The 15194-nt window shown below is 38.1% G+C and overlaps 1 protein-coding gene across 8 annotated transcripts in view; it reads right to left on the reverse strand.

The window, feature by feature from the left end:
• The window catches only part of NEK10 (NIMA related kinase 10), a 309939-nt gene that overhangs the window by 174469 nt on the left and 120276 nt on the right, over positions 1-15194 (reverse strand). For all 8 annotated transcript variants that reach the window (XM_059937555.1, XM_059937551.1, XM_059937552.1 and 5 more), the window contains one exon: positions 7363-7438. In XM_059937555.1, coding sequence (XP_059793538.1) covers positions 7363-7438 — 76 coding nt within the window. The remainder of the gene's footprint in view (positions 1-7362; positions 7439-15194) is intronic.

Below are 15194 nucleotides of genomic sequence, written 5' to 3' on the forward strand. Positions count from 1 at the left end.
AGAATGGCCATCATCAAAAAAGTCTCCAAACAGTAAATGCTGGAGAGGGTGTGGAGAAAGGGGAACCCTCCTACACTGTTGGTGGGAATGTAAATTGGTGCAGCCACTATGGAGAACAGTATGGAGGTTCCTCAGAAAACTAAAATTACAATTACCATATGATCCAGCAATCCCACTCCTGGGCATATACCCAGACAAAACTATAATTCAAAAAGATACATACACCCCTGTGTTCATAGCAGCACTATTCACAATAGCCAAAACATGGAAACAACCTAAATGTCCATCGACAGATGAATGGATAAAGAAGATGTACACATATACAATGGAATATTACTCAGCCATGAAAAAGAACAAAATAATGCCATTTGCAGCAACATGGATGCAACTAGAGATTATTATACTAAGTGAAGTAAGTCAGAAAGAGAAAGACAAATACCATATGATATCACTTACATGTGGAATCTAAAATATGGCACAAATGAACCTATCTACAAAGCAGAAATTCATAGAGATAGAGAACAGATTTGTGGGTTCCAAGGGTTGGGTGGGAGGGAGAGGGGTGGACTAGGAGTTTGGGATTGGTAGATGCAAACTATTATATATAGAATGGATAAACAATATGGTCCTACTATACAGCACAGGGAACTATATCCAATCTCCTAGGATAAAACATAATGGAAAAAAATATTTTAAAAATGCATATATTTCCATAACTGAGTCACTTTGCTATACAGCAGAAATTGGCACAACATTGTAAATCAACTAGACTTCACTTTAAAAAAAGAATTATGAGAGAAAGTATGTAGCCGGTATAAATAATAAAATTAGAGAATTTAAAATTGCTGCAGCCATTATGGAAAACAGTATGAAGATTCCTCAAAAAATTAATAGAACTACCATATGATCCAGGTATTCCACTTCTGGGTATTTATTCAAAGAATATGAAAACAGTAATGTGAAAATTTATATTCACCTCTATGTTCATGATTTACAGTATCCAAGATATGGAAACAACCTAAGTGCCCATCAACAGATGATGGATAGAGAAGATGTGGTATATATATACAATGAAATACTACTCAGCCATAAAACAATGCAATCTTGCCATTTGCAACAACATGGATGGACCCTGAACATCTTATGCTAAATTAAATGTCAGATGGAGAAAGACAAATACAGTATGATTTCACTCACATATGGAATATAAAAACAAACAAGCAAACAAAACAAAATAAATAACCAAATCAAACAAACCTGGAGATACTGAGAACAGAGTAGTGGTTACCAGATGGTAAGGGGTGGCGGGGGGTGTGAAATGGGCAAAGAGGGTCAGTTGTATGGTGACAGATAGAAACTAAACTTTTGGTGGTGAACACACTGTATTGTATACTGAAAAAGAAATATAATGTTTTACACATGATACTTATGTTATAAACCAATATTACATCAATAACTTCTTTTAAATAAAAAAGGAAGATGTGGTATATATATATATATATATATATACATACAATGGAATTCTATTAAGCCATAAAAAAAGAATAAAATTCTGCCATTTGCAGCAACGTGGATGAAGCTAGAGATTATTTTGCTTAGTGAAATAAGTCAGAGAAAGACATGTCATGTATGGTATCACTTATATGTGGAATCTAAAAACTAATACAAATAAGTGTATAGCAAAACAGAAAAACAGACTCAACAGACATAGAAAACAAACTTACGGTTACCAAAGAGGAGAGGAAGTGAGGAAGTGGGGGTACTGCATTAACAAACTACTGTATATAAAATAATCAACAAGGATATACTGTACTGCACAGAGAATTTTACCAATGATCTTATAATAACATATAATGGATTATAATCTGCAAAAATATGAATCACTTTGCTGTACACCTGAAACTAACAATATTGGAAATCAACTATACTTCAATTAAAAAAATATGTTAGTGCCTTAGAGCTTGATAAAAATGCACATGGATTTTTAGTCACATTAAAGCACAGAACGTGGTATACATATGTACAATGGAATATTTGTAGTTTTCAACCATTAAAAAGAAGGAAATCTTGTCATTTGCAACAACATGGTTGAACCTGGAGGACATTATTCTAGTTGAAATAAGCCAGACAAAGACAAAAAAAGAAAAGCTGATTTCGTAGAAACAGAGAGAGTAGAATGGTAGTTGCCACAGGCTGGGGGTAGGGAGAAATGGGGTGATACAGGTCGAATGGTACAAATTTTCAGTTATGAGAAGAATGAGTTCTGAGGATCTAATGTATGGCATGGTGACTATAGTTAATAACATGCTACTGTGTACTTAAAAATCCCAAGAGTAAATCTTAGCATTCTCAGAACAACAAAAAAGAGTTAATTATGTGAGGTGATGGATTTGTTAATTATACTGATCTTGGTAATCATTTCACAAATGTATATCAAATCGTGTTATACACTCTAAATATATACAATTATATTTGTCAATTTTTCCCAATTACTCTTCAATAAAGTTCAAAAAAGAAATTTTAAGACAAAACCAGAATAACTTATTTTCACTTTAATAATTCAAAATATTTATTAGGATTCTGTCAGTCTGCTCCTAGAGGAGCAGGGAAACAACAGTGAACAAAACAGTTAACAGCTCTACATTGTGGAGTTTGTGTTTTAGTGGGAGACACATGATACACCAATCAAAATACAACATAATGCCAGAGAGAGACAAATGCTATGAAAAAATAAAGGGATAGCATCTGAAGGAGGTTGCTATTTGGGGCAGATGATCAGGAAAATCTCTCTACAGAAGGGGACATTTAACAGAGAGCAGAAGGAAGAAAGGAGGTGAACTGCAGCTCTGGAGGGGAGCACCCGGTGGGCACACATTGGAAATCTGAAGGCATAGCCGAGGGGGTGGTTGATGGGGTGGAAGGTTTGTTACAGTGTGAGGGAGAAATTTCCTTTATTATATTTCCATTATTTCGGGTACTGTTCATAGTCATACAAGTACTGGATCACTCATATAGTAAATGTTTCTCGTGAGCCTATAAACCACACTTGGGCTCAGTGCTGGGGATAGTGGCCTATCACAAAATAAATATAAAATTCCACCTGGTGAAGGACAAGTGCATGGTGTGTGTAGGCCAGGGGCATCCTGCCCTGTTTTGGGGGGTTTGCCTGAGGAGGCTACATTCTAGCTGAGAGGTGGAGGGTGAGAAGAGGTAACCCAGTGACAAGTGGGAAAAGCAGTATTCCAGGCAGAGAGCAGCATGTGCAAAAGCCCTGTGGTCACAGGGAACATGCAGGGAGCAGCTAAGAGTAGTGAAGTCTGGGTGCAGGTACAGCAGGAAGACGTGGCAGAGGCAGAGCATGCAGGGTTGTCCTCGTGTAGCCTGACTGAGGACGTGGTCTGTGAACTGTGAGCAGCTGGAGGCTACCAAAGTGTTTTAAGTCAGTTAAGAGTCTCAGAGCTTGGAGAGTCCTTAAGAACTTGAGAAGTACAGTCAGAAGTTGAGCAGGTTTCACTGTGTCTCTACTTGTTCAGGTTTTCCTACAGGTTTATTTTGATCCATCCAATGAAAACTTCAGCAGCTTTTAAAAAAATTATCTAATGTAATAACATGAATGGGATTACACTAAGCAATAAAGTCTCAAAGAATTCCCATTCCAGGATTAGTCAAAGTTTTCTATTTTTATTAGATCATACTTGTTTATTATCCAGAAATCCCAAATATCCATTCTGTGAAGAAACTAGCCCAAAATATTTCTCAGAGCATCAGACTCTAAAATCTGCTCTGAAAATGCAGTTGAAGGAAGTGTACAGTTTTGGACTCTGTAATTGGAGTAAGACGTAGAGATAAAAAATGGAACCAAGGACCATATTTAGAGATTATTCTCCATGAGAAGGATAATAAAGACCTGCCTAATAATGATAATAATCAGATAAGAAATAATATGAGATAATAACAGATAAGAAAAGGAGGTTTTATGGAACTTGTGTTCCAGCACAATCAGTCCAGTGCCCATAGCACAATCAGTCCAGTGCCCACAAACCACTTATCTAGCAGCTGAGATATAAAGAATGCTGGGATGGGACTTCCCTGGTGGTGCAGTGGGTAAGATTCCAAGGTCCCAATGCAGGGGGCCTGGGTCTGATCCCTGGTCAGGGAACTAGATCCCACATGCATACCACAACTAAGAGTTCCCATGCCACAACAAAGGATCCCTCCTGCCACAACTAAGGAGCCCATGTGCTGCAACTAAGGAGCCTTCCAGCTGCAACTAAGGAGACTGCTGGCTGCAACCAAGGAGCACACTGCCACAACTAAGGAGCAGGAGAGCCACAACTAAGGATCCTGCCTGCCACAACTAAGGAGCCCATGTGCTGCAACTAAGGAGCCTGTCAGCTGCAACTAAGGAGACTGCTGGCTGAAACTAAGGAGCCCGCAAGCCACAACCAAGGAGCCCACCGGCTGCAACTAAGACCCAGTGCAACCAAATAAATAAATAACAAATATTAAAAAAAAAAGAATGCTCCCAGGCACTTCCTGCAAATGTTGATACAGAACTTTCTGCTATTAAATAAGTTAATACCTGAGGAAGCAAAGGCAAAAGCAAAGAGCAAAATGACATGGGAACATCAAACTCTGGGGAACGTGGAGAGCCGGGGCAGGCATCCCAGGTCCACATGAATTGGCTCAGAGGAGCTCAAAAGAATTACACAAAGATTACAGAATGTGGAGGGAAATACCCTGGAAATAGATAAAAGGACAATTCAAGAAAAGGCATGAAGGTATGAGACTCAGGGCAGAGAATGTGAAAGATATTTGTTTTACTTTTGTTCAATTCACAAACTCAGAGAAAACACAAAGGGAAGGATATAAAAATATTCAAAAGTAACTGGACATGTCAAACAATATATTAGGAAACATCTTAAATTTGGAACAATTAGAATTTGAGAGATTATACAGCTGACATTTCCAGTACATGTCCTTGACATCATGCAGTGAACAAGTTCCCATGATTCTCTGCCTGGGGGCTTCCTCCCAGCCACCCCAGGAGGCCAGGAGTGACTGAAGGTCACCCATGGAGTAGCCCTTAGCCACTTGTGACTGAGAAAAGAAAAAAAAAACCTCCTACCTTTAATTTGGCATATAGGACAACTCTGAAACATCTCGTGCACTGTATCCCAGATAATAATCTACAGATCTGATTTTTTAAAAATAAATTTATTTATTTATTTATTTTTGGCTGTGTTGGGTCTTCGCTGCTGCATGTGGGCTTTCTATAGTTGAGGCGAGCGGGGGCTACTCTTAGTTGCGGTGCACAGGCTTCTCATTGTGGTAGCCTCTCTTGCTGTGGAGCACCAGGCTCTAGGCACGCAGGCTTCAGTAGTTGCAGCATGCAGGCTCAGTAGTTGTGGCTCACGGCATCTAGAGCACAGGCTCAGTAGTTGTGGTGCATGGGCTTAGTTGCTCCGCGGCATGTGGGATCTTCCCAGACCAGGGATTGAACCCGTGTCCCCTGCATTGGCAGGCGGATTCTCAACCACTGTGCCACCGGGGAAGCCTGGACCTGATTATTAATGTTTCCTGTACTGGCTGCTTTCCCTTCTCTGTCTCATTTCCTACCCCCCACCCCCCACCACTATTTCATGGAACCACCTACGAAATAAACTATTTCACTTGGATTCTTGTCTTTTGGAAAATCCCAAAGTAAGAAAGTAATGGAATGTAATTTAGAACTGAGTTCTTTTAACTCTGGCTTGTGAGCCTAAGTTTATTGTGTATTTTAAAATACAAGGGGCATTTCTAACAACCAGGAGAGAGGAAGGTGGGATAAGGGAGTAGAAATAAATATTTTAAAGCAATTTAAAAGAACAAAGAGCTTGATAGAAAGATGAATGGTCATACATTTGTGATATTCCTAAGTGAAATAATACCTTAACTGTATTAGGAGGTTCAGCTTTCCTAACTCTGTAGTTAATTTAAAAATTAAAAGAAAATGTGAATCCATCTTTGGGCTAATAAAACAAAATAGTTATCATGTTTTAGATTTCTTCTTACATACTCTATAGATTTCCTGCCCCCCACCTCAACACACACACAAAATTATCATAATAGCGATTCTAAACTGAATTCACAGTCTTGGGAATAAATGTGCTTATTTTTAGTTTGTATTTTATTTGTTCTGTAATTTTGATTGACAATCAAATCTGTTCAGGAATATATGATTATTTAACACTTTTATGATGAAGCTTTTATTATTTTTGAAAAAGAATACAAAGTAGAAGAAATGAAAACTATTATTCCAGCAACAAGTAATGGGTGATTCATATCCTTATTATTAAGAGATTAAGTGCGCAGATAAATTATCAGTTTTCAAGGTACAATATTAACCTGGCCACCAATCTCTGCATCTTCCCATGAAGCTAGTTTCAAAAACAAAGATGTAAGAAATTTCTAGCAAAATAAATGAAAATTCACCCCTTAAAAACACTATTTTGCACATTCTTGTATGAAAGGACTTTGTAAAATAGGGCTGTTATTTCCAAATTCCACCCACCTTGGAGAAGATTCATTCTGAATCCTACCCCCAGGACTCTGATGCACAATAGACTAGATTAAAAAAAGAAGATGGAAGTGTCTTGATTGCTTGACCCGACGAATGAAATTTCAGAATATTTCCCTGAAATCTGCTGCATCTACGGACTACCATATCTGTTTGCTAATTTCGACAGATTCAGACAAATGATATGTGATCAGCAAAAGAAGATTCTCACTTCATGATAATTAATGGATTGCAAAGGAACCCTAAAAAGCATGCTAAAAAAGTCTCAATTCATCAAAATAATGCTCATTTGCCCAAGAAGCACCAATTTTGTAAATATATGTGTAAGTATATATATCATCATTTATTCATTCACATAATAAAATTTATTCAGCACCTATTATTTGCCAGATGCTGGGACAGGTATTAGGACATAAAAACCCTTTCCTTGACCTTGAGTGTCTATAGATGGAAAGAGAGCAAAAGAATCATATATACAATAGATGCAATAAAATGTTCCAAGTGTCATATTGCGTAGCAAGTCTACTAATTCATTCACAGATTCATTCAACGACTCTGTACACCTACTGTGTGCCAAAGATCACTTCAATTACAAGTAATTGAGGGGCAGAGTTACCTTAAAGGAAAGATAGTTTGTTATTTTAAACACATAATGGTACGATTCTATACATGTGTATTACCTGGGTAATTGAGGAAAACTTATTAAATATGTAAATATCTTTCCTTTGCAAGCCAAGAAAAGAAATGAAAGCCCAAACCAGTTAAAAAATGGTGTTAGAGAGCTATAAAATAATTGTCCTTACCAGGAATACAGAATTGTTCCTACAACAGATGTAAGTTTACTGCTTTCTTGTTTTTGCTTTGCCAGGCCAAAGTCAGCTACAATTCAAGAAGAAAAACAATTTGATTATATTTTCCCAGAATTAGCATTGTTCCTTAGCTTTTAACATTCTGCAAAAACAAAACAAAACAAAGCAAAAAGTTATTACAATTACAAGAGAAAGCTTTTCTTGTTTTCCCTGTCAAAATGCCCCATGCGCCAATCTTCTGAACCACTCCCAGCCTTCATTAATGGTGTACATACATTAGGTCATTATGCTATCTATATATATTGACATAATGAGGTTTCATTAAAAAATATTAAAATAAGTCTTTCTGACTGGAAGATAGGACAAAGTACTTATTGAACTTGTGATTCTACTTTTTTAGGTTACCCTTTATAATTTTCAAATAAATAAAATGAATCTAATGTTTTGGCATATGGCAGTCATCACCTCATCTGGCTAAAAATGTAAACAAATATGGTAAGCCTAAATAATCACCATGAAGGTCTGAAAACCTGAAATTAATGGTATCTATTTGTACAAAGTCATAGTAAATAACAATGTTCACAATCATCTCAAAATACTTATATAATAATAGAATTATGTTAATACAATGGATTCTAATTTTTAAACTAGAACACTAAATATTTATATTTAATATTAGCACTAGCTATATTTTTCAAAGCACCTTCACATACTTCTCTTTTTTAAGCCACTCAATAACTTAGATCAAAGTGGTAGAAACAGATATTATTCCTATTATCATTGTATGGATTTACAAACATTTCAAGAGGTTTAATTACTAGAATTAAACAAAAAGACAGTGTTGAACCAGGGCAAAAATTCAAGTTGCTATTCCTAATAAAGTTTGATGTTCACAATATCACTTTTTTAAGTGTACTAAATATGTATGGAGTTTCACTGTAATGAATTTTAATAAAAAGTATTTGATTATCTATACTAAAGTGTCTTTGACAGGTTGAAAATATTCTGAAGTACCTTGACTTCAAAGTAATATTAATTCATGTTATTAATAACAATATCCATTTACAAAACAACAACCTTGAACTAGCACAGATTTAGCTGCTTACATATATTGTCTATTTTAATACTCACAGTGCAATAGGAATTACTATAGTTAGTGCCTGTTAGTGCTTAAAGGCAAGGACTCTGGAACTGAACAGGCTCAGTTCAAATCCTGGCTTCATTATGTGCTACCTGAGTAACTCTGGGCAAGTTATTTAATCTCTCTTTGCAATAGTTTTCTTATCTGTAAAATAGGGATTGTAATAATATAGATAGTAGTACTATAATATTAAAATCTGAATAAGTTAACATATGCAAATGTAGTATAGCATAGTGATAATCAACTGATGTATATCGCTATTTAATCTTCACAACCACCCATTTTATAGATGAGGAAACTGAGGCTCAAAGAGAATGAGTGCCTTGCTCAGGGTTTCTCAGGGAGAAATGAACAGAGTTAGACATGAATTTGAGGTTGCTCAATCTAAAGCCCCAAATTCTTATCAAAACAGAATATAATACTGCCAACAAAGAAAAATCAGGCCCAAACCATTTTATTTACAAATTCAACCAAACACTTAAAGGATAAATATCAGTTATGCATAAACTCTACCAGAAAATAGAAGAGGAGAGAACACTTCCCAACTCATTTTATGAAGTCAACATTACCCTGAACAAGTCCAGACAAAGACATTACAAGAAAAGAAAAGCACAGAACAATATTGCCCATGAGAATAGATGCAAAAAATAAGTAAATCCAATCTAGGGATATATTAAAAAGGATAACAAATAATAACCAAGTGGGGTTTATGCCAAAAATACAACGCTGATCCAACATTTAAAAATTAATCAATAGAGTTCACCAGATCAGAACATTAGAGAAGGAAATCATACGAACATCTCAATAGTTGTATAAGAAGAATTTGAGAAAATTCAATATCTATTCCTTTCAGCAAAGTGGAAAATAGACAGGCATTTCCTTAATCTGATAAAGGGCATCTATGAAAACCCTACAGCCAACTTTCTAGTTAATGTTAAAAGATTGAATGTCTTTCCCTTAAGATAAAAAAAAACAAGGCTGGATGTTCTCTTGACTTATGGTGATCATTTCACAGTATATAACAAATATCGAATCATTATGTTACACACCTGAAACTAATACAATGTTGTAGGTCAATTATATCGCAATTAAAGCAAAGAAGAAAAATAAAAAAGAAATAAAAGATATAGCCATCTTGTTACTATATTGATAGATATTTTGAAGAGATTGTCATATAAGAACATTTTTAATGTGCCTTGATAACTGAATTTTAAAAATAAATCAGAAAACATTATTTTCTCTTTCCTTTCAAAAAAAAAATAAAAGAAAGAAAACATACTAATTACAATACCATCATAGGAACAAATATCTAGGAATAATATGACAAAGGACATGAAAGACCTATGCAGGAAAATTATAAAATTTTGTTACAGAGTCATTAAAGAAGATTAAAATTAATGGAGAGAAAGTCCAAATTCATGGATTGGGATTTTCAATATTATATAGATTTCATTCTTCCTAAACTAATTTATGCAATTCTAATCAAATGTCTTCATATTTTGGGCAGAACTTCACAAATTGAGTATAAAATTCATATAGAAATAGAAACTGCCAAGAGGAGTCATGGATTTTAATATAAAAGAGGACAGAGTTTTCTATAGTATATTAAGAATTATTACAAGGCTATAGTAATTAAGACAAGGTAGTATAAACTCAGGATACACAGAAAAAAAGGCAAGGATGTCCACTCTCACCATTCCTATTCAAGATTGTACTACAGGTCCAAGTAAGTACAACAATTGCATACAAATTTTTGTGCGAAGATAATTTTTTATTTCTCTTTGATAGATTCCTTGGAGTGGGATTACTGGATCCTATGATAAGTGTATGTTTAATTTCATTAAAAACTACCAAGCCAAAATATTTTCCATTGTGTTCTCACCAGAAATGTATGAGAGTTCTAGTTGCTTCTGCCTCCTCACAAGCATTTGAAGTTATCAGGGGTTTTTTAATTAGCCATTTTAACTAGCATGTAGTGGTAGCCCAGTATAGCTTTCATTTGCATTTCCCTAATGACTAATGGTGCTGAACATGTTTTATGTACTTATTTGCCATCTGTGTATCTTCTTTAGTGAAGTGCTTGTTCAAAATTTGGCCCATTTTTTCATGGGGTTGTTTGTATTCTTATTACTGAGATTTCTTATTATTTGTATTATTGATACTAATTCTTTGTCAGATAGATGATCTACAAATATTTTCTCCTTGTCTTTAACTTGTTTTTTCATCCTCTTAATAATATCTTTCATAGAACAGAAGTTTTAAACTTTAAGGAAGTTCAATGAATTAATCTATATATATATATATTATGGTTTTGATGTTATAGTTTATTTTCATTTATTTATTTTATTCTGGCTGTGCTGGGTCTTCTTTGTGGCACGTGGGCCTCCCTAGTTGCAGCGTGTGGGCTTTCTAGTTGTGGTGTGTGGGCTCTAGAGCACACAGGCTTAGTTGCAGCATGTGGGGTCATAGTTCCCCGACAAGGGATCGAACCTGGGCCGCCGGCATTGGGAGCACAGAGACTTAACCACTGGACCACCAGGGAAGTCCCTTGATGTTATAGTTAAGAAATATTTGTCTAGTCCAGGCTATTCTGCTGAAGAGGCCACATAGAGAAGAGGGGTCCTGGTGAATGAGAGGCCAAGTTCCAACCAAAAGCCAGAACTAATTGCCCATCATGTGAGTGAGCCTTCTTGGAAGTGGATTCCCAGGCCAAGTCAAGGCTTCAGACGATGCAGCCCTGGCTCACAGCTTGACTGAAGCCTCATGAGAGACTCTGAGCCAGAATCATCCAGCTAAGCTGCTGCTGGATTCCTGTCCCTTGAAATGGTGAGAAAATAAATGTTTGTTGTCTTAAGCCACTAAGCTTTGTGGTAGTTGGTTACACAATAATGGATAATTAATACAACCACTATCACCTAGTCCAGGACACCACGAACTCTCATCCAGGCTACTGAACTATACTTTCTAAGCAGACTCCCCACAGCCATCACTACCCTCCGAAACATAATTCTCCATACCAGAGTCACAGTGATCTTTGAAAGACCTAAAGCAGATATCACTACCTAAAGGTTAAAATTCTTTAAAGGCTTCTGATAGATATTAAGAATAAAGACCAAACTCCTACCAGGCATAAAAGGCCACACATGATCTGGGTTTTCAGAAAGGTCTTTTTTGACCGTACTATCAAAAACTCATCCCTTTCCTCAATTCTCTATTATATTTATTGAATTCTTACTATCTTTCAATCTGAAATTACTTTCTTTGTTTTTATTTACTTAATATTCATTTACATATTGGGGTCTGTAATTCCTAACCAGAATGCAAGATTCATGAGAGCAAAGATTTTGTGTGGTTTATCACTGTAGACAGATGGAGATGTATCTTTCGATACATATATAGACATATATGCATATGTATGAGTATATTTATCTATCTGTCCTCTCAATACAGTAGTACTACTGACAAATGAGAGGGCTAAGCTCTACAAAGTGTTTTTAAGAACTATGCAAAAGCTAGATGGCTTGTTATAACCTTTCCATTTCTCTATAGTGCAATGGAGAAAACTGGTAGAGATAGCATAGTGTTTCAATATTTTGGGGAGCTCACTATAATTTTGGCATACATAAACTTTGACCAACTTACTATCTAAAATAATACTTTGACTTTTAGTTCTAATGCTACATAGAAATTATCCTGTTTCTATAAAAATGCCACTGATTTTGAAAGGCAAAAAACCAAGGATTGGCACTCACAATGACTCTACTCACTCCAGTTAATTGAGATAATGGCAGAAACTTGGACAGCTGTCTGCAAAATCACCGATGGTCAAGAAGTACTCTTTTTTTTTTTAAACAAGGACATTTTAATTAATTTATTTATTTATTTTTGGCTGTGTTGGGTCTTCGTTTCTGTGCAAGGGCTTTCTCTAGTTGTGGTGAGCGGGGCCCACTCTTCATCACGGTGCGCGGGCCTCTCACTGTCGTGGCCTGTCTTGCTGTGGAGCACATGCTCCAGGCATGTAGGCTCACTATGACAATAGATGAGAAGCACTTGGAAATACTGCACAGATATAAGGTGTTCCCATTCCTCTCCACATGAGCATTCATCCATCACATGTCTGTCAGAAACTCCCAAGTTCACAGCCAAGCCAGAAAGCCCCAGTCTTTGTCTGGGGATTCACCCCCAGCCCTATGAAGCACCTGCCTCTTCACACCCCATCTGGGATATCCCAAATCACAGATGACATCACATCTTCCCCATTTCCTAGGCTTGAAATCTCTGACACGTCTCTCTTGCTCCTATACTTACTCACACACCAGGTCTTATATCTGAATTTCCAATTGTTTCTGTGATCACAGTTTAAATATGCCAGGAGCCCAGGCACTCTCTACTCCTGCAATAACCCAGGTGTACCTCATCAGAAAGCTTTTCCTTATAATCCATTCTACAAAGTATTTAACAGTGGAAAAATCTACCAACCCCTGTCTTCAGCACAGTAGGTCCCCATTAAGTACCAGAAGGTCTCCTGATTACTATTCTTTATAAAGTTTCCAGCTGCCCTATCTGGCCTTCAAGATGGTACATGTACATACTGATTCACTCATTTGTCCAACAAATATCCACTAAGTATATACTATGTTCCAGGTAACGGGCTAGGTACTAAAGATAAGATGGTAACCACATCAGAAGCCATCCATATTGACACAACCCTTAGGACCAGTGGCAGAGATACACATTAAACCAAGAATCACACATATAAATGTAAATTTACAGTTAGGATAAGATGATTAAAGAACAGGTAAATATATGATATTATGAGAGGGTAACGTAGGGGACACAGCTGATCAGGAAAAGCTTGTGTGATAAAATGGCGGTTGAATGAATATATGAAGGAGGGCAGGAGTTAACTAGGTAAGAAAAGAAAGTGGAGAAGAGACTTCCAGGCTGAGGAAGCTACATATACAAAGGTCCTGTGATCAAGGGAGAATGGTCCATTGAGGAACTGAGAAAAAGCCAGGCTTGCCAGAGGGTAGAGAATCAGGGATAAAGGACTCTGCAGGCCATGCTCAGATGACTGAGCTCTCTCATTATCAGCCAATCTAACATGTCCACTCCAAAAAAGTATTGGCCTGACCCTTGTACCACACTTGATTATGAGCACCTGGGTGCCCTTAAGCCTGCCTTTTTCTTTGCCCAAAATGGCTTCCCTAAGGGAATACTATAAAGAGACTCAGTTAAAAGATGAACTCCAGAGGAGAGGAGAAGATGGTGGAAGAGTAAGATGCGGAGATCACCTTCCTTCCCACAGATTCATCAGAAAAACATCTACACGTGGAACTGCTCCTATAGAACACCCACTGAACGCTGGCAGAAGACGTCAGACCTCCCAAAAGGCAAGAAACTCCTCCACGTACCTGGGTAGGGTAAAAGAAAAAAGAAACAACAGAGACAAAAGAATAGGGACGGGACCTGCACCAGTGGGAGGGAGCTGTGAAGGAGGAAAGGTTTCCACACACTAAGAAGCCCCTTCGCAGGTGGAGACTGCGAGTGGCAGAGGGGGGAAGCTTCGGAGCCACGGAGGAGAGCGCAGCCACAGGGGTGCGGAGGGCAAAGCAGAGATTCCCACACGGAGGATCAGTGCCGACCAGCACTCACCAGCCCGAGAGGCTTGTCTGCTCACCTGCCAGGGTGGCGGGGACTGGGAGCTGAGGCTCAGACTTCAGTTGGATTGCAGGGAGAGGACTGGGGTTGGCGGCGTGAACACAGCCTGAAGGGGTTAGCGCACCACAGCTAGCCGGGAGGGAGTCCGGGAAAAGGTCTGCAACTGCCGAACAGGCAAGAGACTTTTTCTTGCCTCTTTCTTTCCTGGTTCGTGAGGAGAGGGGATTCAGAGCGCCGCCTAAACGAGCTCCAGAGACGGGCGCGAGCCGCGGCTATCAGCGCGGACCCCAGAGACGGGCATGAGACGCGACGGCTGCTGCTGCCGCCAACCAAGAAGCCTGTGTGCAAGCAAAGGTCACTATCCACACCGTCCCTCCCGGGAGCCTGTGCAGCCCACCACTGCCAGCGTCCCGTGATCCAGGGACAACTTCCCCGGGAGAACGCACGGCGCACCTCAGGCTTCTGCAACGTCATGAAGGCCTCTGCCGCCGCAGGCTCGCCCCACATCCGTACCCCTCCCGCCACCTGGCCTGAGTGAGCCAGAGCCCCTGAAGCAGCTGCTCCTTTAACCCTGTCCTGTCTGAGCGAATAAGAGACGCCCTCAGGCGACCTAAACACAGAGGCGGGGCCAAATCCAAGGCTGAAACCCGGGAGGTGTGCGACCAAAGAAGAGAAAGGGAAGTTTCTCCCAGCAGCCTCAGAAGCAGCGGATTAAAGCTCCACAAACAACTTGATGTACCTGCATCTGTGGAATACCTGAATAGACAAAGAATCATCCCAAATTGAGGAGGTGGACGTTGGGAGCAAGATATATTATGTTTTCCCCTTTTCCTCTTTTTGTGAGTGTGTATGTGTTTGCTTCTGTGTGAGATTTGTCTGTATAGCTTTGCTTTCACCATTTGTCCTAGGGTTCTGTCCGTCCGTTTTTTGTTTTTTGTTTATTTTGTTTACTTAAAAAATTTTTTTCTTTTTTTCTTCATAATTAATTTTTATTTTTTTATTTTATTTTATCTTACTTTATTTT

The sequence above is a fragment of the Balaenoptera ricei genome, chromosome 11, assembly GCF_028023285.1.
Source record: "Balaenoptera ricei isolate mBalRic1 chromosome 11, mBalRic1.hap2, whole genome shotgun sequence".
Taxonomy (NCBI): Eukaryota; Metazoa; Chordata; class Mammalia; order Artiodactyla; family Balaenopteridae; genus Balaenoptera; species Balaenoptera ricei.